This window comes from Vicia villosa, linkage group LG6, assembly GCF_029867415.1.
Source record: "Vicia villosa cultivar HV-30 ecotype Madison, WI linkage group LG6, Vvil1.0, whole genome shotgun sequence".
NCBI lineage: Eukaryota > Viridiplantae > Streptophyta > Magnoliopsida > Fabales > Fabaceae > Vicia > Vicia villosa.
The window spans coordinates 122,960,452-122,975,698 of NC_081185.1; the positions used below are offsets into that span (position 1 = coordinate 122,960,452).

Consider the following 15,247-nt stretch of genomic DNA (forward strand, 5'->3'; position numbering starts at 1 on the left):
TTGAAGAGAGTTCAATACAAAATGTGCAATTTTTGGCCCTGAGATGCCATGCAATGATTATGATTATGAGTGTAAGAGATGAAATTTCCACAAGAGGGAAACAAGACACCATTGGGGAAAGAAAAGATAGACTACATTGGGGGAAGAAACTTCACTGAGAAAAACACCTTGCACAGGTAGAGAAAGGATAATATATCATCGAGTCATAATCGATGGCAGCAAGCAATCATCATCGAGTCTTAATTGATGGAAAAACCAAAACAATAGTCATCGAGTCGTAATCGATGTCAAAACTACCGAATGGTAAGAGAAAAAATAGCACCAAGTCGTAATTGCTGTCAAAACCAAGATAGTAGTCACCAATTCATAATCGATGAAACTACCGAATGGTAAAAGAAAAACAGCACCGAGTCGTAATCGATGGTAAACTACCGACCGGTAGGAAAAGGATACACCGACTTTTCACTTGGAGATGAAGGTAGAGAAATGTCTTCATCGGAACATCAACTTTTCACTTGGAGATGCAGGGATGACAAAATAACTTCATTTGAACATCAACTTTTCACTTGAAGATGCAGGAAATACCGACTAAATGGATGGAGATAAGTTACTGACTCAATGGATGACGGTACACTGTCGGGGATAATAAGCTTCCGTTATGAAAATAGGGTACACTTCTTCTTTAATCTAGTATTCTACTTGAAAAAGGATTGAATGCAAATTGTCTCTGCTAAAAGGACTGCCATCTGCTAAGCTTCCGCTAAGAATAGGGATCAACTTCTTTAATCAAGTCTTCTGCTTGAGAAAAGGAACTGAATATAAACAGTCCCCTCTAAAGGGATTGCCATATGCTAAGCTTCCTCTAAGAATAAGGATCATCTTCTTCTTTAATCAAGGATGCTGCTTGAGAAAACGAACTGAATGTAAACTGTCGACTCTACTAAGGGACTACCATCTGATGGGAATTACAATCAATAACTCTATCAGGAATCTTCAAAAGAGATGTGGGCAGGTTAGATTCATAATTGACTTCTCAAACAAAAAGATATGCCATTTGTTTAAGGAGTTCGCGACAAACTTCTCTAATGGGATCATACCGAGGAGATGTCATTTGAAGGAAAGGTCCAGGGCTTCATCTGATTAGATGTGAATCAGGAAGTTCACAAAAGCTGCTCTGCTAAGGACAAAGACTTAAGAGAATACCAGTTGTTTTGAAGATAAGAGATACATACAAATTGCTCAAATAAAGAGGTTGTTATTTGCTGCCAATCAAAACATGTTGGGGACAATACAAGCTGCTCTAATTCAGAAGCTGCCATTTGTTGTCTATACAAGTTGCTCAAATTCAGAAGCTGCCACTTGTTGTCAAGCATAAACTCTAAGGGAGTGTAGTAGCAACACTACTGGGAAACAAATCCTTCATCAGCTGATAGGAAAAATCAATCATCAGGAGATTCTCTGTTTTTTAGGAAAACAAAATCCTCTAGAGGTGCAAAACAAATGTCTTCTCAATCTAGGTTCCTCAACCTAGAGAGGTTCCAAAATAGTGTCGTAAGAGATCAAAGTTCAACTCTAGGAACAAACTGGAAAAGAAATAGTCAAACAAAACTCTTCCCAAAGAGGAATAAACTCAACTGGGGTTTAGTTCCATCCCGAAAATCAAGTTGGGGGGAAAAACTCAAGAAAAAATTCTTCCACGAGGAACAAACTCAGTGGGGAATTAGAAAGCATAAACACTTTCTGCTTAAGGTAGACACTCTACTTGGAGAGAGATCACCCTCTTTCGGCGGATCAAAATCATCAAAATGGAGCTTTTTCCAATGGTCAATTACTTCATCCATGTGTATCGGTGAATTCAACTTCATCTTTTTAGAAAGTATACAAGCGCATGGAAGCCCATAGGTTTTTCTAATTGTGCACCCGCATTTTGCACTATCTGGACCTGTTGTCTCCGCCTGCTTCGCCTCATAAAAAATAAAATTCAATCCCGCACTAGATATGTTGTAAATCAATTGCGAGTATAGATTTTTTCCCTTAAACCGGGGTTCCATAACTTTCTTGCTCCGACCAAACGATGTTTGAATTTCATTATGTTGATTTTGGAGCATTTGGTTCACGGTGTCTCATCCCCTACACAAATCCCCCTTGCTATCACCAACCATCTCTTCAACGCCGCATGTGCGGATTCAACTCGGTTAGTTGTAGTGCAACCAAGATGTCTCACTCGATCCGTCCAAGCACAAACAACTTTTTCTTTTACTTTGTCAAGGATAGTACTTTTGACGTAATGACAAAAAGTGTTCAAAGAAACATACAAAGTCCAGAATTGTACCACTTTTTCGGTATACAACTCTTCGGAATGTGCATCTAAAATCTCCCTCCATGCGGCCATAATCTTGTCCACCATAACACCGGCTTTGATGATGTTACCGTTGTCGTCCTTTCTTTCTTTCGTGCCAACGGAGGGTTCGAGCTTACTTCTCACGTTGCACGTTATGTGATACCGAAAAAGTAATGCGGTCGATGTCGGGAAGACGGTATCGACCGCATTCATCAAAGCATTATCTCGTTCGGTAACAATGACACTTGGCATAGTCTTTTGATCCACCAACAAAGACTTACATATTCCCAAAGCCCATGTAAAGTTTTCTTCTTTCTCACATTCCAAAAATGTATTTTCCATTATAATCAAACAAAACAAACCTCTGTGTTTCTTTTTGAGCGGAACTTCAAATGCTTTGACTTCCCTATTGTACATAAGGGATATGTAAGCACAACATGCAACGTCTTGCCGAGCACACAAAAATAAAAATAACTTCTTCTCTCATCTCACCATTTTTTTGCAAACTTTAACACTTTAGCCTAAAAACACATATTTTCAAAAGGGCTTGTGGAGTGCTACAGATGTGAGGGGTGTTAATATCTTCCCCTTACATAACCAACCCACGTATCCAGATCTTTTCTTTGTTGGGTTTTATCGATATTTTCTCTTTTCTTTTGAAACAATAAAGTTCGGTGACGACTGTTGTTTCATGAGTTAAATTAATTAATAGCTTAACCTCAATTTCTCCACTGCGATATGATAAACTCAATTTCTCACTAAAATATGCAATTGGATTTCCCCTTGTAACCAAACAACATCTATCTTTATATAAGATGCATCACATTAAATTTAAAAGACTTTTGCAAAGTTGGGCAAGGACAAGATAGATGTATTCATTAATTTTTAGTTTAAGGTTCTAAACACGTCTCCTTGTTCTTCTTCTCACTTAAATGCAACACTTTTAACTAAGCAATTAAGCTCGAGTGGTAAACGAACTCCTGCTAAGGATGAAGGTTCGGAGAATACCGAATTCGATTTCTAATAGGAACAATATTTGGTCAGTGCCATGACCTCTCGACACAAACTCTAGATTACTAGAACCCCATTCCCCTAAGAACCAGAGTGCATAAAACAAACAACACTTTTCTTAACAAACTTATTCAAAGGAGTTGGTAATGTTCTAAAATCGGACACAAAATGCCTATAGACGCTAGCAAGGTCTGAAAACTTCTAGCATGACTCATGCATTTAGGTGTATGATAATCTTGTATGGCCTTAATTTTTTTCTTGATCTATCTTGACACCTTGTACAATCACTACAAATTCTAAGAAGGTAATTTCACTTTGACCAAAAAATGCATTTCTCTAAGTCAACATACAACTTCTCTTCTCGTATAACTTCTAAAACACTCTTGAGATGCAATCACCACAAAATTTTCAATGAAAAGTCTCAAAAATTTAATTTATCAAACATATGGACATTTGTAAAACTGACTAATCATTCATAAAGACCAAAATTAATCTCAAAAATCTAAAATACATAAAACTGCAACAAAATACATATATTAATATTCTAAATACATAAAGTAGCATCCAAAAATATAAAGACAGATACTAATTCAACTAAAACAAATTTAAAGGACCAAATTGCTAAAAAAAATAATTTAAAGGACTAACTTGTCACAATAAAATAACTTAAAATATCGTGTAATTTTGCCTATAACTTATTTTTGCATATATCATTGCGTTTGTAATTTCTTTTCAACAGATATCTATACTCAACCGGTGTTATTAACGGCACAAAGGAAGAGTGGTATATTTTCATTTTTAATTAGAGATCTTGAGTGTAAAAAACGCAATACATATGGTTGATTTTGAGTTTAATTTGCTCTTTAAGCCCTATTGTTTGCAATTTCTTTTCTTCAATTTCTATACTTGTACAACAAAACTATGGGTGTTTCACTAATACGTATATACTTATTTACACCCGTTGCAAACTTGCAATGGAAGCCAACAATGTTACACTTGCAACTTATGTATATAAGAGAATATAAGTAATATCAACCATATTTCATTTCAATTTCAATGGAGGACCTCCAAACTAAGTATTACTACAAAACCACAATTTCTTTCATCCTCAAGTGAAACGTAGAAAACATATATGTACAAAGCCTTAAGGCATTCATAAACTGTCCCCATTTTCTACCAAGAGTGTTTAATATGAAATAAAAGACATCGCTTTGTTGCTATAACAAAAGCAATTGTGAAAATGAGCCTGTATAGAAAAGACAGCTCAAGCTGTGAAAATTGAGGATTTGAGTTCCCTTTCACCTTCCCAATTCCTTCACTCAATCCCTCTTCCTCACAATTTTTGATAGCTTCATCATATCTGCAACTGCTTCTGTTATCTCTTTAACAAAATCTACTATTACCCCATCAATTCCCATTAGATGCTGCATGTGAACCACTTCCGGGACATTACTGTCATCAAGCCAAATCAACAGAAAAATCAGTAACAAGACAAGTATATTACACTATTACATTCGAGTTCGACAACAACTAAGGAAAAAACACCATACTTCAATTTTCCATATGTTAAAAGAGAAAGATTAGCCTTCTTGATCTTGCTTACTGCTCCTGGATTTCTAAATATCCCATTGACCTCAGAGACAATTCCTTCCAATCCATTCTCCAAACAGAGCTTTAAGGCTTCTTCCAAAGAGTTTCTCCTCAAATCTTCAGAGATTTCACACCCTCCCTTGGTCAAAAAGAAAACCTGCCACCAAAAAACAATCACAACCCATGTTAGAATCTCACAAAATAGCAATAAAATTTCATCCAAATCAACAAAATGGGCATTAAAAAAACTCACAGGGTGAGTTCTTTGCAATTTGCTAACAAGTATAGCAGCATCAGGTTGAAAAGTAGAGAATATAATAGGCCTATCCTTGGCATTATCCATAACAACCTGTTCAAAAACATTCATCAAATTAGAAACAAAATTAAGAACACCAAACAAATAATCTGTGTGGATTATTTTGTACCTTTAAGATGGTTTGAAGGACATGAACAAGATAAGCTTGTTCATATACAATATGGTCTTCAAATTTCAACTCAATGTTAAAACCCAAAGAAGGTTCAACTTTGAGAAACGCTTCTTGAAGGGTACAAAGTGTGTCATCTTGTTCAACTTCCCAATTACATATCTTTCCATCTTTTGTTTTTCTTACCAAAACTTTTCCTTCTATTCCAGGCTCCCTTTGAAGCCCATAGGAAAGAAACTCAGATAGACACAACTCAGGTATTCTCTTCCCAAATACATTACCCTGAAAAAATCCCAAAAATACCCTCTCATCACAATCAAATCAAAATATCCACCATAAAAAAAATTATAGTAGTTAATTCCAAATATACCCTTACATTTTCCTGAGAGTAGATGTAATCATCATGGAAAATGACTGGGCAGTCATCTCTGGTGACCTACACAAAAAAAACCAAACCCAAAATGAAAAAAATACAAGTAGAAAAAAAATCAGTATCTATTCAACTGAAAAACTCAGCAACAGAAAAACCCTTAAACCCCGAACGTATTTACGGAAGTGCCATTGAGGACATAAACGGAAACCACAAGAGAAAAAAACGTGTTGAGTTGAAAGTTCAATTACGCGGCAAATCTTGAAAGTTCTTTTTCGGAAATTTTTTATTGAATTTCTTGATGATGATGATGGTAAATTGTTGAAGAAAATAGAAAGAATTGAAAGATATACCTGAACGTCGAATTCAATGAAATCAATAGGAAAAGAAGAAGCAGCATTGAAAGACATGATGGAGTTTTCTTTGATGGCTCTCATTCTCCGATCAGAAGATTGAATAACATTCATACCGTTTCCTCTGTGTCCGATCACAACGAACTTCGGAAATTTGAATCCACCATTGCTCATCTCCAAACCTGAAAAGAAAATCAAGAAAATGGTTGATAAGAAGAAAAACGGTGCATGGATGCATGCATGAATTGCAAATAAAGAAGTTCCAATTTCAAGTTCCACAACATTGACAATGGTGGAAAAGTAACAACTGCAACTGACATTGAAGCATAAACGAAGAAATTACATGTACGCACCCTTTGCCTCCGCTGATATCGAGAGAGGTAACAGTAACGATAGGGGGAACTGACCGGAGCTCCGGTGGGTTGAACGGTCGGCGGGGAAACGGGATTGTGAGAGATGGTCCGTAGAGGTGAAAAGATGTAGTATTGTGGAGTAATTGGGAAGGAAACGCCATGGTGGAAACATAATTGGAGCAACGAAATGAAAATGGGTTCGAGTTCAACATTTATATTTTTTTTAGTAGAAGTGCAGAATAGTACAAGTATAGCGAAATTGAGCGTTATAAGTTATAACCTATTTTCCAATTGAATCTTCATTTATGCATTTTTTAAACTGAAATTAAGTTATGCTCCTCAACTAACTAATTAGGTTCCATAAAATTATAAAAATAAAACTATGCATCTTCAAATGTACGAAATTAAGAACAGCCAGAAGTAGGTTATTTCCCTTTCTCATGACGGTAAATGTACAAATGTTATCACATCATCACACTTGAATAGTTAAAAAAATAAACAATAAAACATGGATTAAGAAATCAATAATTCTTACCATTAGAAATTCTCACGCTGAATTTATAATATAATGGTTAATAGTTAATTTTTCTCCTATCATGATGATGTGGCATTGACGTATTGAATTTTTTAATCTTTTTATTATTAAATGTGAGAATGTTTTACTCAAATAACCCAACTTTTTAATTCAATTTCCAAATTCATCCACGTTTCAAAAATCAAACTCTTCTTCTACGGTTTCCTAAGGCTTTATCCTTTTATCCATAGGTAGGATTACCTTCTAGACATAGCCACTAATTGCAAAAACTTTCGACTTAACCTTTTGTTGGAAGTCTTACATATTCACTCCTTTTATCTAATAAGAACGTTTAGGGCAACTAACATTTCTTCATCCAGATCGATTAACTCGTCCATCATCATGTTCCAATAATTGTTGGATGGAAGCTCACCTTTCCTTTGGATTCTTACTGATTGTAAGTATATCTCAACAGGAAAGCCTGCATCATGGCCAAATGTTAATCGAAAAGGCGTAGAGTTAGTTGCTTCTTTAGGAGACATTCAACAAGCATAGAGTGCTTGGTCCAAAGTTTTATGTCAGTTCTTTGGCTTTTGACCCACATGTTTCTTAGTTAGGCCAATTACGATCTTATTCACAACTTTGACTTGACCATTTTCTTGAGCGTAGTAGGGGCTAGAAATTTGATCCCTGAATCTCAAGCAAACTCAACCATGTTTCGACCGAACACTAAACATTGGTTCGTGGTTATGGTCTCAGCATTTCCAAACTTATAAATAATGTGACTATGAATCAAATTGATCACAACATCTTGATCAACATTTGTCAGAGGCATCGATTTAACCCATTTGGTAAAATAATCGATGCCTAATAAGATGTACTTAAGACCCTTAGATAATATAGGTCAAATTTCGCCAACTAAATCTTATGCCCAACCTCTAAATGGCAAAAATTTCAAAATTCCTTTAGGGTTTTGTAAATCTTCCTACCCTTCTACCCCTACCAATTTTGACATTGAAGATTCTAAAGCAAGAATACTGAGTAAAATAAATTTTTCTTAGACTTCGATTATTTATTCTAATTTTTCTTTGGAGACTTTATTTCCTAAAGCAATTTGAGCTAAGCCATTAACTTCTTGATTCGTCAATCGAGGCACATGTTTGATGTGAACTGAATCGAAGTACATAAATAAATTCTCTTTGATGCACTTATATTCTTTCGTCAATTATTTCACAGCCAATTCTGAGTCACCTTTAATTTTGATTGTTTTCCCCCAAGTCTAACAATATCCTGCTATTAAGGCTTTATATCAAGCCTCACTATTCGAGCAATATCCTTAGATTTTGAATTTAAACTTGGTCGGGATTCCTTTAAGGAAATAACAAGAATTCCAACGCCAGTTCCATCTTTATGTCTAGAACCATCGAAGAGCAACCTCCAAGGTTTGAGTTCCACATAATTTGATCTACAACAAAATCAACAACAATCTGATCTTTCACAGCCTTTAAAGGTGCATATGTTAAAGAATACTCAGTTAAAACTAAAGCCCATTTTCTTATTCTACTATGTAAAATCGGCTTCGACAACATATGTTTAATAATATCAAAGTGGGAATACACAAACACATCTGTCAGTTTTATATAGTACTTTAACTTTGTACAAGAGAAATATAAATAGAGACACAAACTCTCTATTGAGGTATATCTAGTTTCAGTGTCATTTAACACTCGAGTAAGGTAATAAATTGCTCTTTTGACCCAAAAATTAGACGCAAAAATGTAAAACTTCATGAATTTATCTCTCATGGGAGGCAATAAAATAGGAGATTTTAATATGTACATCTTGATTTCATCAAAAGATTTTAGATCTCCTTTTAGATTTCTACTTTAAGTACGTTCTGGACCAAATCCATAAAAAGAACACATTGTGATGTTTTATACCCTAGAAAATTAAGAAATTTGCAAAACCTATTTTTCTTCATTTGCTCTAAAGGTGTCGTCTTTAGCCCCTTTGGGATAATAGGTCTAAGATTTCATCACACTTGGTTACATCGAATGTGTATGTCGTGGTAACATATTTCTCAATTTTTGCTAGGCTAGATGGGATTCTTCCCGTTTGAGAGTTTTAACAACTTACAGACGTAAGGCGGACTTGGCTTTAAATATCTCAGATTACACTACTCCAAATAATACATTTCATGAAAAAGCTTTCACCTCTGCCAAAATAAACTGAGGTATTACGTCAAGGCGCGCCATAATTTTTTTAAAATAAAAATAACATAATCCCTCAATTTTTAATATAACCGAGGGGAAAAACAACTCAGTACACGCTTTAAATCTCAGTTATTGCAGTTTATGTTTTTATTTCTTTATAAGTGTAAACTTAATGATCTATCTGTTCGGTTTAATAACCGAGGGATAAAATAATCATATTTTATCATAAAAGCATTTCTTAAAAAGATTTTACCTTAATCCTTACTTATATGTAGCCGCCCCAAATTTGTATGCATCATTCTTTGGGATGAATTACAAGACAAAAAAATCTTCAATGTTTTTCTATCCTTGAACAAAAAAAATTGCCCTTGCAATCTATCTCACATAATGGTGTTAATGTTGTTGTTGTTATTGTATTCTTCGAACAACGCTCATTTAAAGAAGGTTGGAAAAGTTCTCTATGATAGATTACAAGTGCAGAAAAATAATTTCCAACTTCAATTTAATCAAAGAAGGTATTCATTCTTTGAAAATATTAGAAATTAGATGCATTCAAGATATGCAACAAAATATTGAATTACTGCGACGATGACAATTCTGGATTTGTTAAATATTTTGTGTAAACAATGTAAATCTTAAAAAAAAATAGTAATAATAATAATAATGTACCTCGATTTTCTTCTAATACCGAGGGTTAAACATGTTTTACCTTGATTTTTGCCAAAACCAAGGGAACAATTTCGGCGTGAATTTTTAGGATATTGATCACTGTCTGGCCGTTTTCGACCTCCATCACCCTTAGTAACTTAGGGTGGGGCGCTTCAACCTGTTGGGGTACAACTTGTTATTTCCTCTGATTATTAGTTATCCCTGTATTATTTAAGACTTCTAAAGTTTGATCATGTCTCAGACTCTGGACTTGGAGTATTGGTCGAAGAGTCGCTTGGGAAGCACTAAAGAAATCTAAAATTCGTCCAACTTGATGGGCCAATTGTTGAAAGCTATGGTTAGTATTTTGAATCAAGGGATTAAAGACAGTGCCAAATTGACGTATAAACATGTTAATCATTTTACGGTTGCTCTCATCCATTTGTTGCCTTACAGATCAGAGGAAACTAATGGTTAATGTTGGCATGACTTAAGGTTGCACCCCTCGACTATGGCTGCTTATTGTCGATCTTATTGAGCGGTTGTTAGTTGATATTTTTGACATTGAAAGTAAGGTATGAATTTAAAGAACACTTTATAATGAAGAATTTAGTATGATAGTCGACCATTTCAGTCGAAGTCGGCCTAGTGTTTTGTCTCGTTCTCAAGGACTTGGCGTATTTTTTATGGTGATTTTCACGCAATAACTACGATTTTGACTACTAGTGGTTACTTCACTTACAAAAAGATAAGATCAAATACCGGTCGCACACAGGAATTTAGATGTCAAAAACACCTGGAAACAAACCATCAGCATTGAAGCAACGTAACAAGGATACATGTCGAGCACGCACATAGCAATCATAGAAGACAATTTTAAATCTAGTAGTATATATATGTAATCCTGATATCGGGATTAGGGGTCACAAATTCACATACAACACTCTAAAACTTAAAGTATCTACATTACAAAGAGAAACAAGTTTGTGAGAGAATGTATGATCTTGTGTTCCATCTTTTCATTTTTTATGCATTTTATTAAAGTAAATTCCTTATTTAACTTATATCCTCATTGTTTTTCCCTTGCTTTCACTTTACTTTACATTCGATCCGACTCAGTCGGTAATTTCCTTTTAACTTTCTTTTTACTTTACAATCGAACTAATGGACACTCTAAACATATCTAGAAATTCTTGCACAAATATGTTCTAAGATTTTACTATACGATCCTGCGAATAACCACTTTTGTATACTAGCGCTAAACAACGATTGTCATATTATCTTTCCATTTCTTATGTTTGATGACATGTGGAGTTTTTAGATATTTTTAAGATTCATGATCACTATATATCTCAAAATCCTTAGAAAACAAATAATGTTGTCAACTATGCTATCCTCTTACTGATGCATAAAATTTCTTATCATTAGTGGAGTAGAGGTGTGTTCCATTCAATTTCTCACTAAAATATGTAATTAGATGATCCTCTTGTAACAAAACAACCTCTATCTATTAAATGCATCACATTCAATTTCAAAAGTTTTTCCAAAGTTAGGCAAAGACAAAATAGGTGCATTCATCAATTTTTAATTTCTAAACGCATCTTCTTGTTCTTGTTCCCACTTAAATGCAACATTTTTCTTAACAATCTCATTCAAAGGAGACGACAAAGTACTAAAATTGGGCACAAAACACCTATAGACGCTAACAAGTCCATGAAAACTCATAGCATCACTCATGCATTTAGATGTAGGTCAATCTTTTATGGCCATAATCTTTTATTCATCTACCTTGACACCTTGAGTACTCACTACAAATCCTAAAATAACTTCACTTTGACAAAAAGTGAATTTTTTTCAAGTCAGCCCACAACTTTTCTTCTCTTATGATTTCTAAAACACTCTTGAGATGCAAGTTCAACCTATACACAAATACTTCATCAAAAGAGACAACCTCAAAATTTCCAATGAAATATCTCAAAATATGATTCATCAAACACATGAGCATTTGTCAAACCAAACAACATGACTAACCATTCATAAAGACCAAAATTAATTTTGAAAGTTGTTTTCCACTCATTTGACTCTCTAATCCGAATTTAATGCTAACCACATTCAAGTCTAGGTATAGGGTGTCTATGCCCGACGGTGATTGAGTTTAATTTGCTCTTTAAGTTCTATTGTTTGCAATTTGTGTTCTTCAATTTCTAACGTGTACAATAAAACTATGAGTGCTTCATTAATACATATACCTATTTGCACCCATTGCGCAATGCAAGACAACAATGTCACACAAGTAAATTTTGTACAAAACAGAAATCAGTTAAAATCAACCATATTTCTTTTCAATTTCAATGGAGAACCTCCAAACTAAGTATTCATACTCATGCATAACCACAATCACCTTCCTCAAGTAAAACGTAGAAAACATATATACAAAGGATTAAGGCATTCATAGAACTATCCCCATTTTCTACCAATTGTATATAAAATGATAAAAAGATATCGCTTCGTTGTTATAACAAAAGCAATTGTGGAATGAGCTTGTAAAGAAAGGACAGCTCAAGCTGTGAAAATTGAGGCTTTGAGTTCCCTTCCACCTTCCCAATTCCTTCACTCAATCCCTCTTCCTCACCAATTTTTGATGGCTTCATCATATCTGCAACTGCTTCTGTTATCTCTTGCACAAAATCTACTATTACCCCATCAATTCCCATTAGGTGCTGCATGTAAACCGCTTCCGGGACATTACTGTAATCAAGCCAAAATCAACTAAAATCAGTAACAAAACAAGAACTTTACAACAAATAAGGAAAAAAAACATGGACTAAAAAAGACCAATAATGGACCACATACTTTAATTTTCCATATGTTAAAAGAGAAAGATTAGCCTCCTTGATCTTGCTTACTGCTCCTGGATTTCTAAATATCCCTTTAATCTCAGAGACAATTCCTTCCAACCCATTTTCCAAACAGAGCTTCAAAGCTTCTTCCAAGGAGTTTCTTCTCAAATCATTATAGAATTCACACCCTCCATTAGTTAAAAAGAAAACCTGCCACAAAAACACCACCAACCCTTGTTAGAATCTCACAAAATAGCAATAAAATTTTTTCCAAATCAACAAAATGGGCATTAAAAAAACTCACAGGGTAGGTTTTTTGCAATTTCCTAACAAGTATAGCCGCATCAGGTTGAAAAGTAGAGAATATAACAGGCCTATCCTTGGCATAATCCATAACAACCTGTTCAAAAACATTCATCAAATTAGAATATAAATTAACAATACCAAACATAACAATCAATGTTTCTGTATGGCTATTTATACCTTTAAGATGGTTTGAAGGACATGAATAAGATAACTTTGTTCATAAACAATATTGTCATCAAACTTCAACTCAATGTTAAAACCCAAAGAAGGTTCAACTTTGAGAAACGCTTCTTGAAGGGTACAAAGTGTGTCATCTTGTTCAACTTCCCAGTTACATATCTTTCCATCTTTTGTTTTTCTTACCAAAACTTTTCCTTCCATTCCAGGCTCCCTTTGAAGCCCATAGGAAAGAAACTCAGATAGACACAACTCAGGTATTCTCTTCCCAGATACATTACCCTGCAAAAATCCCAAAAATACCCTCACAATCAAATCAAAATACCCACCATAAAAAATAGCAATGGGAAGGAAAAAAAAAGCTTACATTTTCCTGAGAGTAGATGTAATCATCGTGGAAAATGACTGGGCAGTCATCTCTGGTGACCTACAAAAAACCACATGCGGAGTTTTGCTTTAACTTTTTTCGTCTTTTTTGCTTCATTCACCTAAAACTATTTTTTCGTAGTAAATAAAACCCCAACCCAAAATAGAAAAAATCAGAATCGATTCAACTGAAAAACTCAGCAACAGAAATACCCTTAAACCCCGAAGTTATTTACGGAAAATGCCATCGGGACAAAAACGGAAACCACGAGAAAGTTGAAATACGCGGCGAATCTGGAAAAAGAACATGCGTCTAAACTAGTAATAATCGTTACTTTTTTTGGATAACTTTTTTGGAAATTTCTTGATGATGATGGTAAATTGTTGAAGAAAATAGAAAGAATTGAAAGATATACCTGAACATCGAATTCAATGAAATCAATAGGAAAAGAAGAAGCAGCATTGAAAGACATGATGGAGTTTTCTTTGATGGCTCTCATTCTCCTATCAGAAGATTGAATAACATTCATTCCGTTTCCTCTGTGTCCGATCACAACAAACTTCGGCAATTTGAATCCACCATTGCTCATCTCCAAACCTGAAAAAAAATCAAGAAAAAAATGGATAAATATTTAAGCAATAATAATCAAGAACGGTGCATGTATGAATGTATGAATGAAAATGATAGAATGGTACCGTTGGGGAAGCGGTTGAGGAGGGAGAGGGAGGGATTCTCCGGGACGAGGTTGAGGGAGGGAACATCGGAGACGTGGACGGCTTTGAGAGCCATTTTTGGTGAGAAAGGGGGAGGAGAGAGAGGGTTTGGTTGATATGAAGGATGGTTAGGTTGGTGGTGATGATGATGATGAGCCTGAGGGTAGAAGAGAAGGTTTAGGGTATTTATATTTGATTATTGTGGAAAAATTGACACGGGATCTACGCACCGAATATTCTATCTGTTTGTCATATGCTTTTGGATATTCCTGATTTTGTATTTTGGAGAATTCAATTCAATTGCGTTGACACTTGACATGGATACAACTCAGGCTAGTCAGAGCTGTATGATATCTTATCCTATGACAATTTTAATAACCTGTTCGGTCCAAAAAAGTAATTTTTCCGATTCCAAAACAAGTGATATATTTGAAATAAAATAATATTCTAAAATAAATTATTTATTTTAATTTTTAATATTTTATTAATGTTATTTTTTAATTAATATAAAATTTATTATATACTACCTCGGGTCCTATTTGTAAGAAAAGATTTTCTTTTTAAATACATTGTCCAGATCCATTATTTATTCAATATATCTAAAAAAGAATATTTTCTTATAAATGAGACTAGAGAGAGTAATGATTAGGGTTATAGTAAAAAAAAATTTTACATATATTTTCTTTAATGTGTGAAATGGTCAACTAAATCACTCATTGAGAGACGGAGAAGTAAAAGCAATGACAACTTTTTTTTATTGAACATTAAATCGGCACCGGCTTCGCCCAAGTAAATATTCCATTGGTTCATTTTTAATTGTCTTTTTTTTGCATGGCAAGAAAGCTGATGGTTGTTGTTCCTTTTGAAACTATGACATTTCTTTAATACCTTTGACCTTTAATTCTTTTGATATACTCCCTCTGTCCCACAATGAGTGACTCAGTCCACCATTTCACACAGATTAAGAAAAGTAGTTAAAAGTAACAGAGAATAATATTTTTACTATACTATCTTTATTATGTATTG

At 34.4% G+C, this 15,247-nt stretch overlaps 1 protein-coding gene and 1 pseudogene across 1 annotated transcript; both read right to left on the reverse strand.

Moving 5' to 3' along the window:
- Positions 1-4,403: 4,403 nt before the first annotated feature.
- Positions 4,404-6,653, reverse strand: LOC131612255 (glycerophosphodiester phosphodiesterase GDPD2-like; annotated as a pseudogene).
- Positions 6,654-12,134: 5,481 nt separating this feature from the next.
- Positions 12,135-14,480, reverse strand: LOC131609817 (glycerophosphodiester phosphodiesterase GDPD1, chloroplastic-like). Its single transcript, XM_058881626.1, has 7 exons — positions 14,204-14,480; positions 13,924-14,105; positions 13,509-13,568; positions 13,142-13,423; positions 12,963-13,058; positions 12,672-12,868; positions 12,135-12,566 (listed from the first exon to the last, which is right to left on the reverse strand). Exons 1-7 carry the CDS (start codon positions 14,295-14,297, stop codon positions 12,332-12,334), a joined length of 1,146 nt encoding a protein of 381 aa, XP_058737609.1. The 5' UTR covers positions 14,298-14,480; the 3' UTR covers positions 12,135-12,331.
- Positions 14,481-15,247: the final 767 nt, after the last annotated feature.

Excerpts from the sequence above, each read along its gene's own strand:
- LOC131609817 (XM_058881626.1), bottom strand. The coding sequence starts at position 14,297 with ATGGCTCTCAAAGCCGTCCACGTCTCCGATGTTCCCTCCCTCAACCTC. Across the intron at positions 14,106-14,203 it reads CCTCAACCGCTTCCCCAACG|GTTTGGAGATGAGCAATGGT; the intron begins GTACCATTCTAT and ends ATTTTTTTTCAG. Across the intron at positions 13,059-13,141 it reads TCCTTCAAACCATCTTAAAG|GTTGTTATGGATTATGCCAA; the intron begins GTATAAATAGCC and ends GTTTTTGAACAG.